We start from the raw sequence: 12,022 nt of genomic DNA, 5'->3' as shown, positions 1-12,022 counted from the left end.
ACAGCCATTGGTAGCAACCACTGCTAATCCACCTCATTTGCTTTTGCCTCTCCTCTCTAAAGCTACAGTATGTCTCCTTCCTAAAAAATATGTTTTTACCTATTTGTTAAAACTGTCACTTTAACACAAGAAAAAAAAAATCAGGTTCCCTTGTCTTCTCCTAGTGCTAACTAAAAACAACCAGTCAGCCAGGAGGCGGGTCTTAGCGCTGACAATCATGCTAGTGAATGACAAACAGCTTCTCCCCAATCGGCAGAGTCCATTGACAATGTTAACATAGCAGCAGATAAACAGTCTTAATGCAATGTAAAATTTTTCTGCCATTAGCACATTTCCATTAGCGCTTAATGCAGCGCTAAGCCCCTCCTTCTGGCTCTGATTGGCTGTTTTTGACCAGGTGCAATGCATTGCTTCAAAGAGCAATGGTAGCAATATACGACGGCATGTTAGAGTCACTATAGATCAAGAAAAGTCCAAAATAAATTTCCACCAAAACAAAAGCAAAAAACCCAACTCATTTTCAGATCTAGAGGAAATGTGTCAGAACCTCCCCCGAAAATTTAGAGGTTAATCTCAAGTTGTAGAAAGAAAATAAGTAAATTTCTGAGTTATGTTTTATGTAAAACATTTTTTTACATAAAAAAACAAGCAGGGATATGATGCTTTCCCTTCATGAACAAAGTAAGAGATTAGCCTCTGAGTGCTAGCCAATAAGCTGCTCTCAGTTAAAAAAAGATAAGAAAACAGTTGCCACAGTTACACAGCATAACAACTGTCAGAACGTAATAAAAAGATCCCAAGAACCCGTCCAGCTGCACAGCCTTTGACATCACAGGGAATAAACATCTCTGCCAAAAGAAAGAAGTCCAGAAAAGGAACAAATCTCCTCCAACATGCTAACAAAACAAAGCAAAAAGCAGAACAAAGAAACTAAATCTTACCAAGTAGTTTTGATTTCTTGAGCAAATATCTCAGTTCTCTCGAAATAAAACGAAACTAACTTAAAAATAACTTTACAGCAAGACATGGGAGCTTGTTTTAGGTCAATAATTCCTTAATATTGATGAATGCATTCCAGCTCCACTGGCAGATTATTTCACCTCTAATATGACATTTTTTCTAAGTCATAAGTGAAAAACAACAGTTCGTATTTAGTTTCTACTTTTCCAATTAAACCTTAAAGTTCTGAAGAAACAAACATTGCAAACAGATGTGCTGCATTTCAACTACACACTCCTGCCCCCTACTGGGAGATCCAATAATGACAACAAAACTTATAGACTTCATACACAGTAAAGTTTTTTTATTGATTATATTAATTTGGAAAGATAAGCACTATAACATGTTATAAACCAATAAACTTTTATATTTTGAGGGAAAACGCAAATGACTTTAAAAAAAAAATAACACTAAAGGGCATAAACATTCTTTAAATAACAGAACTGTACATTTTACATGCACCTAGAAAAAAAAGAAGACAAAAACAAACTGGATGTTGAGACAGAAAACAACCACAGGCAGCTAGAAGTGAGCTAAAGCTGAAGAGACAAGATTATCAGCTGCTGGAATAAGGAAGGAGTCAGTAAGGCAACAGAAGGCGGGCGAGCAGTCAGCAGGAAACCCTAAGAAAACAGGAACGTCACACCACAAAGTAGTTCGGGAAAATAGAGAAACCCTTCAAAATAAAAGCCTAGAGTATCAACATGCACAAGGAGCCTCAGTTGGACTGGAAACAAACCCAAACCTCTTCTCAGAGCAAACGCCAGCATAGCCAGGGGACACATGCAGTATTTTTTGTTTTTTTAGGATAAAAATAATTTGATCCCTCACATTGTGTAGGTTTAACAAAAGACAAAGAACCAGAGAGCCATGTTGCACTGCATAAAGCTGCACCTGTTCAACAGGTTTCACGTGGAAAAAGGTTGCATAGGAAACAACAAAAGAGCAAACGTCAAAGGCTCTTCTTCAAAAGTGGCACAAGGGGGCGCTCAAAGCCCGCCATGACTGAGCTGTTACATAACCCACTGCAGAAATGAGCTATAGGGAGAAATCACAGGAGCACAAACAGAAAATCAGATTTTTTCACATCAAATATGAACCAAACATGGCATGCGGTCGATTAAAGTCTCTGACTGATGGCTTCGTTCTTCTTCTTTGGGTTAATCAGCTAAAAACGGTGTAAAAAATATCTACACAATGTGAACCAATTAGTGCAAAAAAAAAAGAAAAAGAAGAGTTTAAGTGCATTTCTACATGGTGTCCGATGTTCACGCGGTCCGTCTGCTGCGGCTGTTCCTTTAACTTCAGTAACAAAAACAGAAAAGTGGATCCACAGTAGCGCATGCCCTTATTCACAATCAGGTACAGTACAAGCAAATTTACAAGTCGGTACAAAATGTAAAATAAAAATCATACGCAGGGCAAGAAAATCTGCAACAGACAGGTAAAAAAATGGCGCGGGAAGGAACCCGAATGTTCGTCCAAAATGCGAGAAAAATAGAGCTTGTCCTCGACACGATCAATTCAAAACATCTGCCATTTTTAAACAGTCTCATATTTGTAAACAGTTTGCCCTTTTTGTCTCATTTGAAAATACGCTGCAATCGGCTCTTTTTTAAGAATATATACATATATAAGCATACATTTCAAAACATTCTGACACCGTATGTAAAGAAACATTTGAAAAAGTTTAATCCCTCCTTTTTTTTTTTTTTCTTCTTCATTTCCACCAGAACCGGGTTTTCCGCTCCAGCTGCCTCGAATCCGGCTCCTTTTTTTATGAGAGCCGCAGCAGAAAAACGTAAATGTTGGATTTCTGCTGCTCTTCTGCACGGTGATGGGGTTGCTATGGTGTGTAACCATGGTTATGGTGTTTCCATGGCTTCAGGGTATCTGGCGCTGAGGGGAAAAAACACAGAAACGCGGGAGCGACTCCGGCGCTCCTGGATCTCGTTTTATTCTTCTGTTTTTGGTTTGAGGAGGACATGGGGGTTTGAAACAAGATGACAGACCTGCAGCAGAGTGAACTGTTTGCTCACATTCTCAACGGGGCGGCGGCGCCGGCAGCGGCGGCGCTCTGCTCAGAGTCTGTCGCTGCGGAAGGTGTCCTCCACAGACGGGTCGGGCAGCACCATGTCGGGGTTGCTGAGCATGCTCAGTCCGTCCAGGCTGAGCGGCTCGATGCGCAGCTCGTCCTCCAGCGGGAAGCCTCCCTCCGAGTCGAAGCACTCGGGAACGGTGGAGAGGGCGTTGCTGATGTCCTTGGACAGACTCGGGTTGGAGTCATCTGAGACGGAGACAACAGACGATGGAGGTGGGAGAGTCACAACACTTCCTCTCACTGCGACGCTGACATCATCATCATCATCAGCAGCAGCAGCAGGAGGCAGAAACTTATCAACAGGATGATTTTACACAAAATATTACAGGAGGAAAACCTTAAAACACTAAAATGCTTCATAATCCTTCCAACCCAAAAATAAAAAAAATCTTTGGTTTCCAGTTTGTTACTATAAAACAGCAACAAAAAACCCTGGAAGCCACTTGGAGAAAGTTAATTTGAAATTTAATATTGTTTTTAATGTCAATCTTGTTATTTCTGTAAGATTTTAAATATTTTTTTATGTGAACCAACATCTGATGCTGAATTTCCACTCTGCAGGACGACTTGCGTTGTTTCAGATTCAGTTTAATTCAAATTCAAAAATTGATCCCAAAGTGAAAATAATGTTTCTATAATTTGACAATTAAAATAATATTTTCCAGTTTCATAAATATTTTACTGAATAACTGGTTACAAATCATCCGTACACAATTTGGATCATGTAAAATGTGAATGTGAACCTCCATAATCTCAACCATTTTATTTCTATCATGCTAGTAATTGATTAATCATGATTAATTGTTTAAAGTTCGAGTTGCGGCTCAGGTTAGAGCGCCAGTCAAAAGGAGTGAAGCAGGAAGCATCCTGCGCCCATATTTGGGTTTCCTCCAGAGGGAACGGACATTTCCTTTTTTAAACGTTTCTCATGTGTTTAGTGTCGGTCTCACCTGTGAGAATGATGTTGGGCAGCCCTCCGCTGCAGTTCGCGTACAGCATATTGGGCCTCATGTGGGAGGGGTCCTGCAGGTTGCCATGGCTGCCCCCCAGGCCGGACAGCGCCGCCTGCGAGTAGTAGAGCGAGGAGGAGGACGGGTCGTAGCAGGACCCCCCTGCAGAGCAGCTCAGAGCGTTTTCCAGCAGGCTGAACTGGTCCAACTGGGAGCAGATGGGAAGAAAATGGCCATCAGAGAGCAGCAGTCAGCACACTCTCTGTGTCAGGAGTTTCCTCCGACAGCGTTTCATTTACAACGACAACAAATTGAAGCTTCATGGAGTGCTAACGCTGAAACGTCCGCAGCTCGTTTTGCTAAACCGTAAAGTTGCACTTTGCAAACAAACTATGCAGATTAAGAATTTTCTCCTCTCTGAATGGCAATGGGTTCAACATCTGGGCCGCAGATGTGCGAACGTGTTCTTCTGCCCTCACCTGATAGGCCAGCGTCTTGTTCTGCTGGGTCGAGAACTGCTGCTCCACAAACGGGTCGCTGAAGAGCGACGCCATGCTGTTTGCCTGGCAGGGAGGCAAAAACACAAACATTCAAACCAAAACGGGATGATAAAAATTTTTTGTCTGGTTTCAACTTTTTTTTTATGAATCTGTTAACAGAGACTTCATAATTCATTTTATCATTTATAAAAGTAAAAAATAAAATAAGGCAATTTTTTTTTTCCGAAACAGTTTTTTTTTTCTTTTTGTCAATAAAAACTTTGTGTCTGAGTTTGGTGAATCTTTGGTTAAAACGTGTTTGATTTTCATTCAGTGGTTAGAAAATCCAGAAATATTACTCAAGTAAGAGAAGAGATGCTTCAAAATAAAGTTCCTCAAAGCACAGCGTTGAGTCTTTTTTATTTTCCAAAAAGCTACTGAAGTAAATGTAACTGAGTAAATGTAACTAGTTACGACCCAACTCTGCCTTTGACCTGCAGATTTAGTCAGATGATTTAGAAGAATGAATCAACAAGCTGAGGGAGAAACCTGAAAATAGACGATTCATCAGGATGATGCATTTGGAGCAGCAGAAAACGTTGCAGCTGCTTCAGCTGTTAAATTTGATGTGTTTTTACATCGTTTTACATGTTTTTAGAGACTCACCACTCAGACCCTCACTGCCTGATTTCAATTCTGACCTGCAGAATTTGGCTGATTTCAAGTAACATTCTAAGAGTTATAATTTTAAACCCATTTGTGGAAAAATGAGCGAATAAATGTGCTGCAGGATCCCTTAGAAAGATGTAAAACAATCCTCCAAAGGTCACTGCAGCAAAGTGTGACCTCTTGGGGTCATCAAGTCTTTATAGTAACCATTAGACACCATCTACATGCCACAATGAATGTAAACAATTTAAACACTGACACTTGACAGAATGAGGTTGCTGTGTGCAGGTCTCACATGGCTTGTGTTGAAGTCCAGAGGGATGTTCTGAAGAGGTGAGACAGGCTGTTGGTGCTGCTGTTGATGCTGCTGTTGGTGCTGCTGTTGGTGCTGCTGTTGGTGCTGCTGTTGGTGCTGCTGATGCTGCACTGGCTGCTGGTGCGGTCGGCCATGATCCACTGCATGCTGTGGCTGCTGGTACAGCGGGTACGGCGGAGGCGGTTCCCTCGGCATGTTGCTGGTATCCAAGGCGACGCCCTGCAGAAAGGACGGCGATGACCCAAAAAGACACAATAGAGCCTAACGGTTGATTCGTTCTCAATTTTTCAGTTTTTATGAAATAAATGCAGTATAATTCCACAAACGAATGACTATAAGGCTCTCAGGTGAGAATAAACCTAAAGGGCATTTTCACGGTTTGATTTCAGACCAAATCTGCTACATTTGTTACATTTTCACCTGCTGCGGTTTTATTTCACTCTGCACTGAAATGGACCAAATCCTTGAAAAACCTGTGTTCCTCCAGGCCTGTGGGGGCGCTGCACTAAGAAAGGAAAGGTTTTTGTGAAGGAAAGGACACAAAAACCTCAAATGAAGGAACTGAGTGCAAGTTCTTTCTAAATGAAATGTAAACAAAAAGGAGTGACATCACGCATTCGTAGGATTTCTCTTTCATCTTTGATAAAACATCACAAACTATTTCTCCGACAGGAATGCAGCTACTGGAGATAGAAATAAAAAAAGAAGTGAATCTCCATTATGTTGAGAATAATCTCAGAAGCTTTCTGGAAAAAACAACAACATTTCAGAACTTGAAGAGGTAAAAGTTTGTGAGAAAATAACTGACATTTTCTAGTAAAGACCTTGGAAATGCCCGAGTTTGAAAAGTCGAAAATGTTCAGGAAAAAAACTCACAAATCTCTAAAATCTCTCTAAAAAAGTGAAATATTTCCAAAAATATTTGATAGTTTTTTCTAAAGTTGGTGGAAATGTACTTCTTGTTTTCTTTTTAAGTACAACGGCCCTAATACGCTGTCGTACATTTCTCCCACTAGTGCGACGCTCTCACACCTGTTTTAGTTGTATTTACCCAGAATACCCTGTGCTAGCATTCGTTTCCTGCTTTTGGCGCTGCTTCTGGTCCACCTAGCGTTCACATCAGAACCGCACCAGAGTTCACTTCAAATGAACAGAGACTGGAGGCGAATTAAATGGTGTGAAAGCAGCTTGTGTTTCGGTGTGAAGCTGATGTACCTGTGTGATGGGGGACAGCGAAGGGGACATGGTGGGAGACAGCTGCTTGGGCAGACCCCTGCGCTGCTCGGCTCCAGGAGACAGAGTGAGGGGGCTGATGGGAGCCGGCCGCCGGCGGGGCGAGCTGCTGGGCAGACGCACGGACGAGTTGATGGACGGGTTGCTGAGCGACGACTGCAGCTGGCAGTTGTTGAGGGACGCCTGGATGGACGGGTTACTCAACGAGGAGGACAGACCTGCTGGGACAGAAAGACAAAAATCAGATTCACCAGCAGAACTCATGCGCATGGATGTTCCTGGTTTTCAAAAGTGAAACACTGGACTGTATTGTGCGAGCGGGGAGGGAAAGGGTGAACGGGAAACGAGCGTGGAAGAAAAGAGCCGATTGTCCGGAGCCAGAAAGAGGGTCGAAATTCCTGCGTGGCTTTGGTGGTCAGCCAAGCTGAACTGTGTCCGACATGAGAGGCCGACAGCGCACACAAAGAGGAAGGAGTGAAAGGGAGCAGCAGTGGGTGTGATCGGATCTGCGAGTGAACAAGTCAGAGACAGAGAGATCCCTCAGAGAGGCATTAATAATGTATGATCGGCTGGCGCATGTTTGAGATGCTGCAGCAGTCGTTCTCACATCTGAAAGCTGAATATTAAAGCCAACAACACCAAACATTAACAGCCTCCTCTTTAAGCCCATATTCAGCAAACAGGAAGCGTCTGAGAAGCTTCAAACTTCATGTTTGGGTTATGAGGCAGAAACGGGAGGAAGACGAGCCAGAAAACCAGAGAACAGTTCTTCATCATCACCTCTGACTAGGGAGACAAGTTATCCAAAGTTGATTGATCTTATTTATCAACTAATGAATATTTGATAAGCGGACAGTTTCTTAAAAACTTGAGTTTCCAGAAGCTGAATGCATTTTTATAACTGAAGAGCCACATTTTTCATCACATGCAAAATTTTTAAATAAAAAATTCTTACATTTTAACATTATTTTGTATCAGCGCTATTAAATGCTGCTTGAATAAATATTAATAAACTGTCTATAAAATGTAATGCAGCAGCACCTTATTAGGCTGCTGAATAGAAAAATAAAAGAAGAAAATATTAACCTCCCGTGTACAGACAGCATTGTGGCTCTTTAAGGAAAGTCAAACTTCACTAAACTAAGTACATTAACTGACGACAGTTGTTTGTTTTTTACCATCCCTCTGCTTTTCCGTCATCTCATCCTCACCTCCACAGCAAATAATTCATTTTCGGTTGGGAAGCTGACGTTGTTAGGGTTAGGGTTATGGAGGTGAAACTTAAAGGAGTTTGTCGAGCGTTTATATTTCTAAACAGAACCGCATTAAGCATATTTTTCATGCAATATTGGACTCTATCAGGACCTGTTTACTCTTTTCACTCTGGTTTGGCCGCCATCTTTGTTTCTCTTACGTCTTTCGTTTTAACAATGACCATTGGTGCCTCTGCTGGATGACTACAACACTACAAAACTTATTTAAGTGAACGCTATCAGTTAATCGAATATAACTAATTTGGATCTAATAGACCATTAATCGACAATTAAATGTTTGCATCCATGCATCTGATTTTTGATTCTAACATTTCTGGATTCGTACCGCAGGTCTCCACTCACCCTGCGAGTTCCCAATGCCGAGGTGCATCATGGCGGCCGGCAGGTTTCCGGTGCTGCTGCCTCCGCTCAGGTTGGGGTAACCGCTGCCGTCTTCCGGGTCCAGCGGGGTGGACAGCGGCGGGGGGAATTGTAGGTTGCTGAGGTCCGGCAGAGAGCCACCGGTACTCAGCGAGCCCTGGTAGTGGGACAGACCCGGATTCTGCTCCGGAGACGGGAATATACTGTGCAAAAAGCAACGAGCGAATTTTAAAAGCTGTGGTCGCCTCCATTTCACAGCAATACTAGGGCCATTGTAGATAGAAAACAAGAAGTAAATTTATACCAAAAAACTAATAAAGTTTTAGATTAATCTCAGAATTTGCTAGAAAAAAACTTGGAAATTTATGAATTTGAACATTTTCAACTTTAAGAAAGTCACTTTCTGAGAAAAGCTCCTGCATTATCTAGTACATTTGAAAGAAAAACGATTGAAAATTTGAGATTAATCCAAAAAAGAAATTCTAGAAAATAACTTGAAATTCTGTAGATTCAAAAGTTAAATTACTGACTTTTTTCAAGAAAATTTCTGAAGTTAATTTAAATTTCTTCTAGAAAATTTTCAACTTTTCAAACTCAGAAATTTCCAAGTATTTTTAAGGAATTTTTTTTTAGCTTAAGTTCAAAATTTCTGAGCTGTTTTTCTCGCCATTTCAGAAATTTTCTTAATTCTATAAAATTTCTGAAATGTACTCTCTTTTCCGTCTTCCATCGCCCTAACACGGCATCAGACACAGCCACAGCCCTCTTCATCTGCTTGGTTTTTTTTATTTGTCCCTATTTTATTTATTGCCTAATGTTCCTATTTCTCCAACATGTGATTATGGAAATCAACCATGACTCATCATGAATTGGCACAGAACAATAAAAACGAACAAATGCTTGCTTTCATAAAAACATGTTTATCAGAAACCAGCAAATCAGGCTGCAGACAGACTGCTATTCTGATCTTTTTGTTTCATTTGTTTAAATTTGCATTAAAACAAACACCCTCGCAGACATCCTGAATCTTTGGCGGCTCATTGGAGGAGGATGTTGCATTCTGTGAAATCAAAATGACTCATGAATCACAGACAGCAGTTATGATGTTACAGTTACAGGGTGGCAGGTTTCATCCACAGGAAAGATGTCTTAAGATCTGAAACTTTTGGAGGGCATTTATTAATTACTTACACATAAATTGTGTAAATATTTTTCAGTAAAATCTACATAAATGAATCACAAATTGAGGTCAGGAAAACTAACTGGTTAAGAACTAAAACAATTAAATCTATACGATGGAAAATATGTTTTCCTGACGTTATGTTGATCTCTCCTCCAGTAAAGATATTTAAATCTTTGAATTAGTTTAATTGTTTTTAGTTGTTTGTGGAAATTATTTATTTCTACAATTGTGCAGCGAATACATTTTTGAGGACTTACTTGATTCCAGGCACTTCACATGATTTAGGTCTTGATGCCAGAGACTGGACCTGAAACACAATCAAAATTAATTGATTATTATTAATCACTGATCATTTTCCACCCTCTGCCACTTTGTATGTTTAGTTATATTGCACCAGACTATTTTAGGGACTGAGATACAGATATCTGAGCTTTTTATTAATTGTCTATCTCCATACTTTTTTTTTTCTCCTTTATTATGTTGGTCTTTTATTCACACATTTTTGTTTTTTCCACATGTCCATGATTCATCAAAAGTTACCAAATTAAGTCTCATAAGCATAAAATATATTTTATGCTTAAATCATATTTAATTACAGTTCTTATAAGAGGGAGAAACTAAATAACAGAAAATTCTTTATTGGTCTTGAAACAACATGATAGCTTCAGATTGTTTGAAACAAAAGTTTCCCAAAATGTGTCACAAGTTAAACATTATTAATTAGACTGAAATAAAGAATAAATACATAACACAAAGTAAAATACATTTAAAAAATATAAGGTATTATCATCTAAAGATAAGGACCAGCAGGAAAGATAAAAATCTGATCTAAAATAAACAAGATGATAATTCTGATAAATATTTTTGGAATTTGAAATGAACTGGAAGGTTTGCAGCGTGGGACCAGTTCATCACTTAAACACAAATAATCATTTGGGTTCAATCATTTCTTAATATTGATGAAAAAGTTATACTTCTACTGCAAATCATCATCTTGTTATAAGTGAAATAATAATCTCCCAATGGAGCTAGTAGTTTTCAATCAATAAGGGATTATTGACTTAAAAAAGGCTCATATTTCCTCATGAAAGGTTATTTAAAACTTAGTTTTGTCTTATTTCAAGTGTATGAAGATATCTGCATAAGAATCCAGACCTAAATAGATTCTAGGGATATGAGATTTTGTGAAACCCAGATGGAGCCGTGATTTCTGGATTTCACAACCAAGAGATTCAGCGTGGGAGTTTTTTATTTTTATTTTTATTTTTAGAGAAGACATGCAATTGGACTCAGTTCTGGGGAACCATTCAATGGGATCGCTGAAGGCTCAGCGGACGAGAACCGCTGAAGGGCGGCCGGAGGAAGGAGCTCTTTGCAGCGTTTCTTTGAAGTCAGAGAAATACTTTGCGCTGTCGTCAACAATCAGGATTGTAGAAATGTGTGTCTGGCTCGGTTTTGTCTGTTTAGAGTGGAACAGGAAGGACTGGTTGGACCAGTGGAGGAACATGTTTCTGCCAAGTCGTGGCTGGAATTTAAGGTGTTGTGTTCACCCGAACTGACCCGGGCGCTTCGGCGTCGCTTGGAACGCTTCACAGACCGCTCTTAAAGTGGCGGCGCATCGAATTCGCTTCAGGTTTCTACGAGGATGATGACAGAAGTCAGGAATCTGGATTCAAAGCTCCCACCCAGATTGAATACTCTCCTCAGACAAGAGGAAACTCGCACTTAAGACTGACTGAATCTACATATCAGGATATAAAGATAACCAGAGTAGATGTGGGTGATACGGATTTAGCAAGTTTTTTCCCAATATTTTGTGGTACTATTGTGATAACAATAAAAACAATAACAGCTATTTTTTGATTCGCTTTTAGGAAGCTCTAAGGTTGTGACTGGTCTTGAAAAACATTCCTTTTTGCTTCTGCTGGACACCAGTCACATAAAGAAGTTTGATTAATAGCTTCATATTTTGACATTTATTAGTATACAGTGAAAAAAATAAGTAAAATTAATAATTTGGACAATTTTGGGGAGTTTAAATAAGATATTGGAATTTATTGCAACAACAATAAATCAAAACTCTTAGAATAAGATATAAGATAACAGGTACGATAAATACCCATAAATGTCATGTTTGTAGCTCTGGTGATATTTATCATTAAAAAAGAAAATAAGAAACTGAAAAACAAACAAGTGAAAAGAAGGACAGAGGGGAAAAAAAAAGAAAAAAAGAAAAGAAAAACAGTATCCGTAAAAAGAAAGTACACCCTCTGCCAGTTCTGAGGTTTTAGGAATCAGAACAGGATAAAATAAACGTGGCGTTTACCAGGTTCTAAAATTTGTTAAATCCAATCTAGATTCCATGCTGTCATAAATAAATAAAGCTGAAGCTTTAAATCACTGTCTGAAAAACTAAGTACACCCCATGAGTCAGCAACAGTTAGCAGCAATAACTCGA

General features: G+C 39.7%; 1 protein-coding gene across 6 annotated transcripts in view; it reads right to left on the bottom strand.

The window, feature by feature from the left end:
* Positions 1 to 1,282: 1,282 nt before the first annotated feature.
* Positions 1,283 to 12,022, bottom strand: part of crtc3 (CREB regulated transcription coactivator 3) — a 39,397-nt gene continuing 28,657 nt past the window's right edge. For 3 of the 6 annotated variants that reach the window (XM_055023557.1, XM_055023559.1, XM_055023562.1), the window contains 7 exons: positions 9,822 to 9,871; positions 8,364 to 8,584; positions 6,730 to 6,968; positions 5,494 to 5,733; positions 4,530 to 4,613; positions 4,051 to 4,258; positions 1,283 to 3,286 (listed from right to left, as the gene is read on the bottom strand). In XM_055023557.1, coding sequence (XP_054879532.1) covers positions 3,081 to 3,286; positions 4,051 to 4,258; positions 4,530 to 4,613; positions 5,494 to 5,733; positions 6,730 to 6,968; positions 8,364 to 8,584; positions 9,822 to 9,871 — 1,248 coding nt within the window. In that variant the 3' untranslated portion in view covers positions 1,283 to 3,080. The remainder of the gene's footprint in view (positions 3,287 to 4,050; positions 4,259 to 4,529; positions 4,614 to 5,493; positions 5,734 to 6,729; positions 6,969 to 8,363; positions 8,585 to 9,821; positions 9,872 to 12,022) is intronic. The other 3 variants (XM_055023558.1, XM_055023560.1, XM_055023563.1) reach the window with 1 other exon arrangement.

Source organism: Poeciliopsis prolifica, unplaced genomic scaffold (genome assembly GCF_027474105.1).
Source record: "Poeciliopsis prolifica strain line A6 unplaced genomic scaffold, Auburn_PproV2 SCAFFOLD103, whole genome shotgun sequence".
Taxonomy (NCBI): Eukaryota; Metazoa; Chordata; class Actinopteri; order Cyprinodontiformes; family Poeciliidae; genus Poeciliopsis; species Poeciliopsis prolifica.
This window is presented reverse-complemented; position numbering and strand designations above follow the sequence as displayed.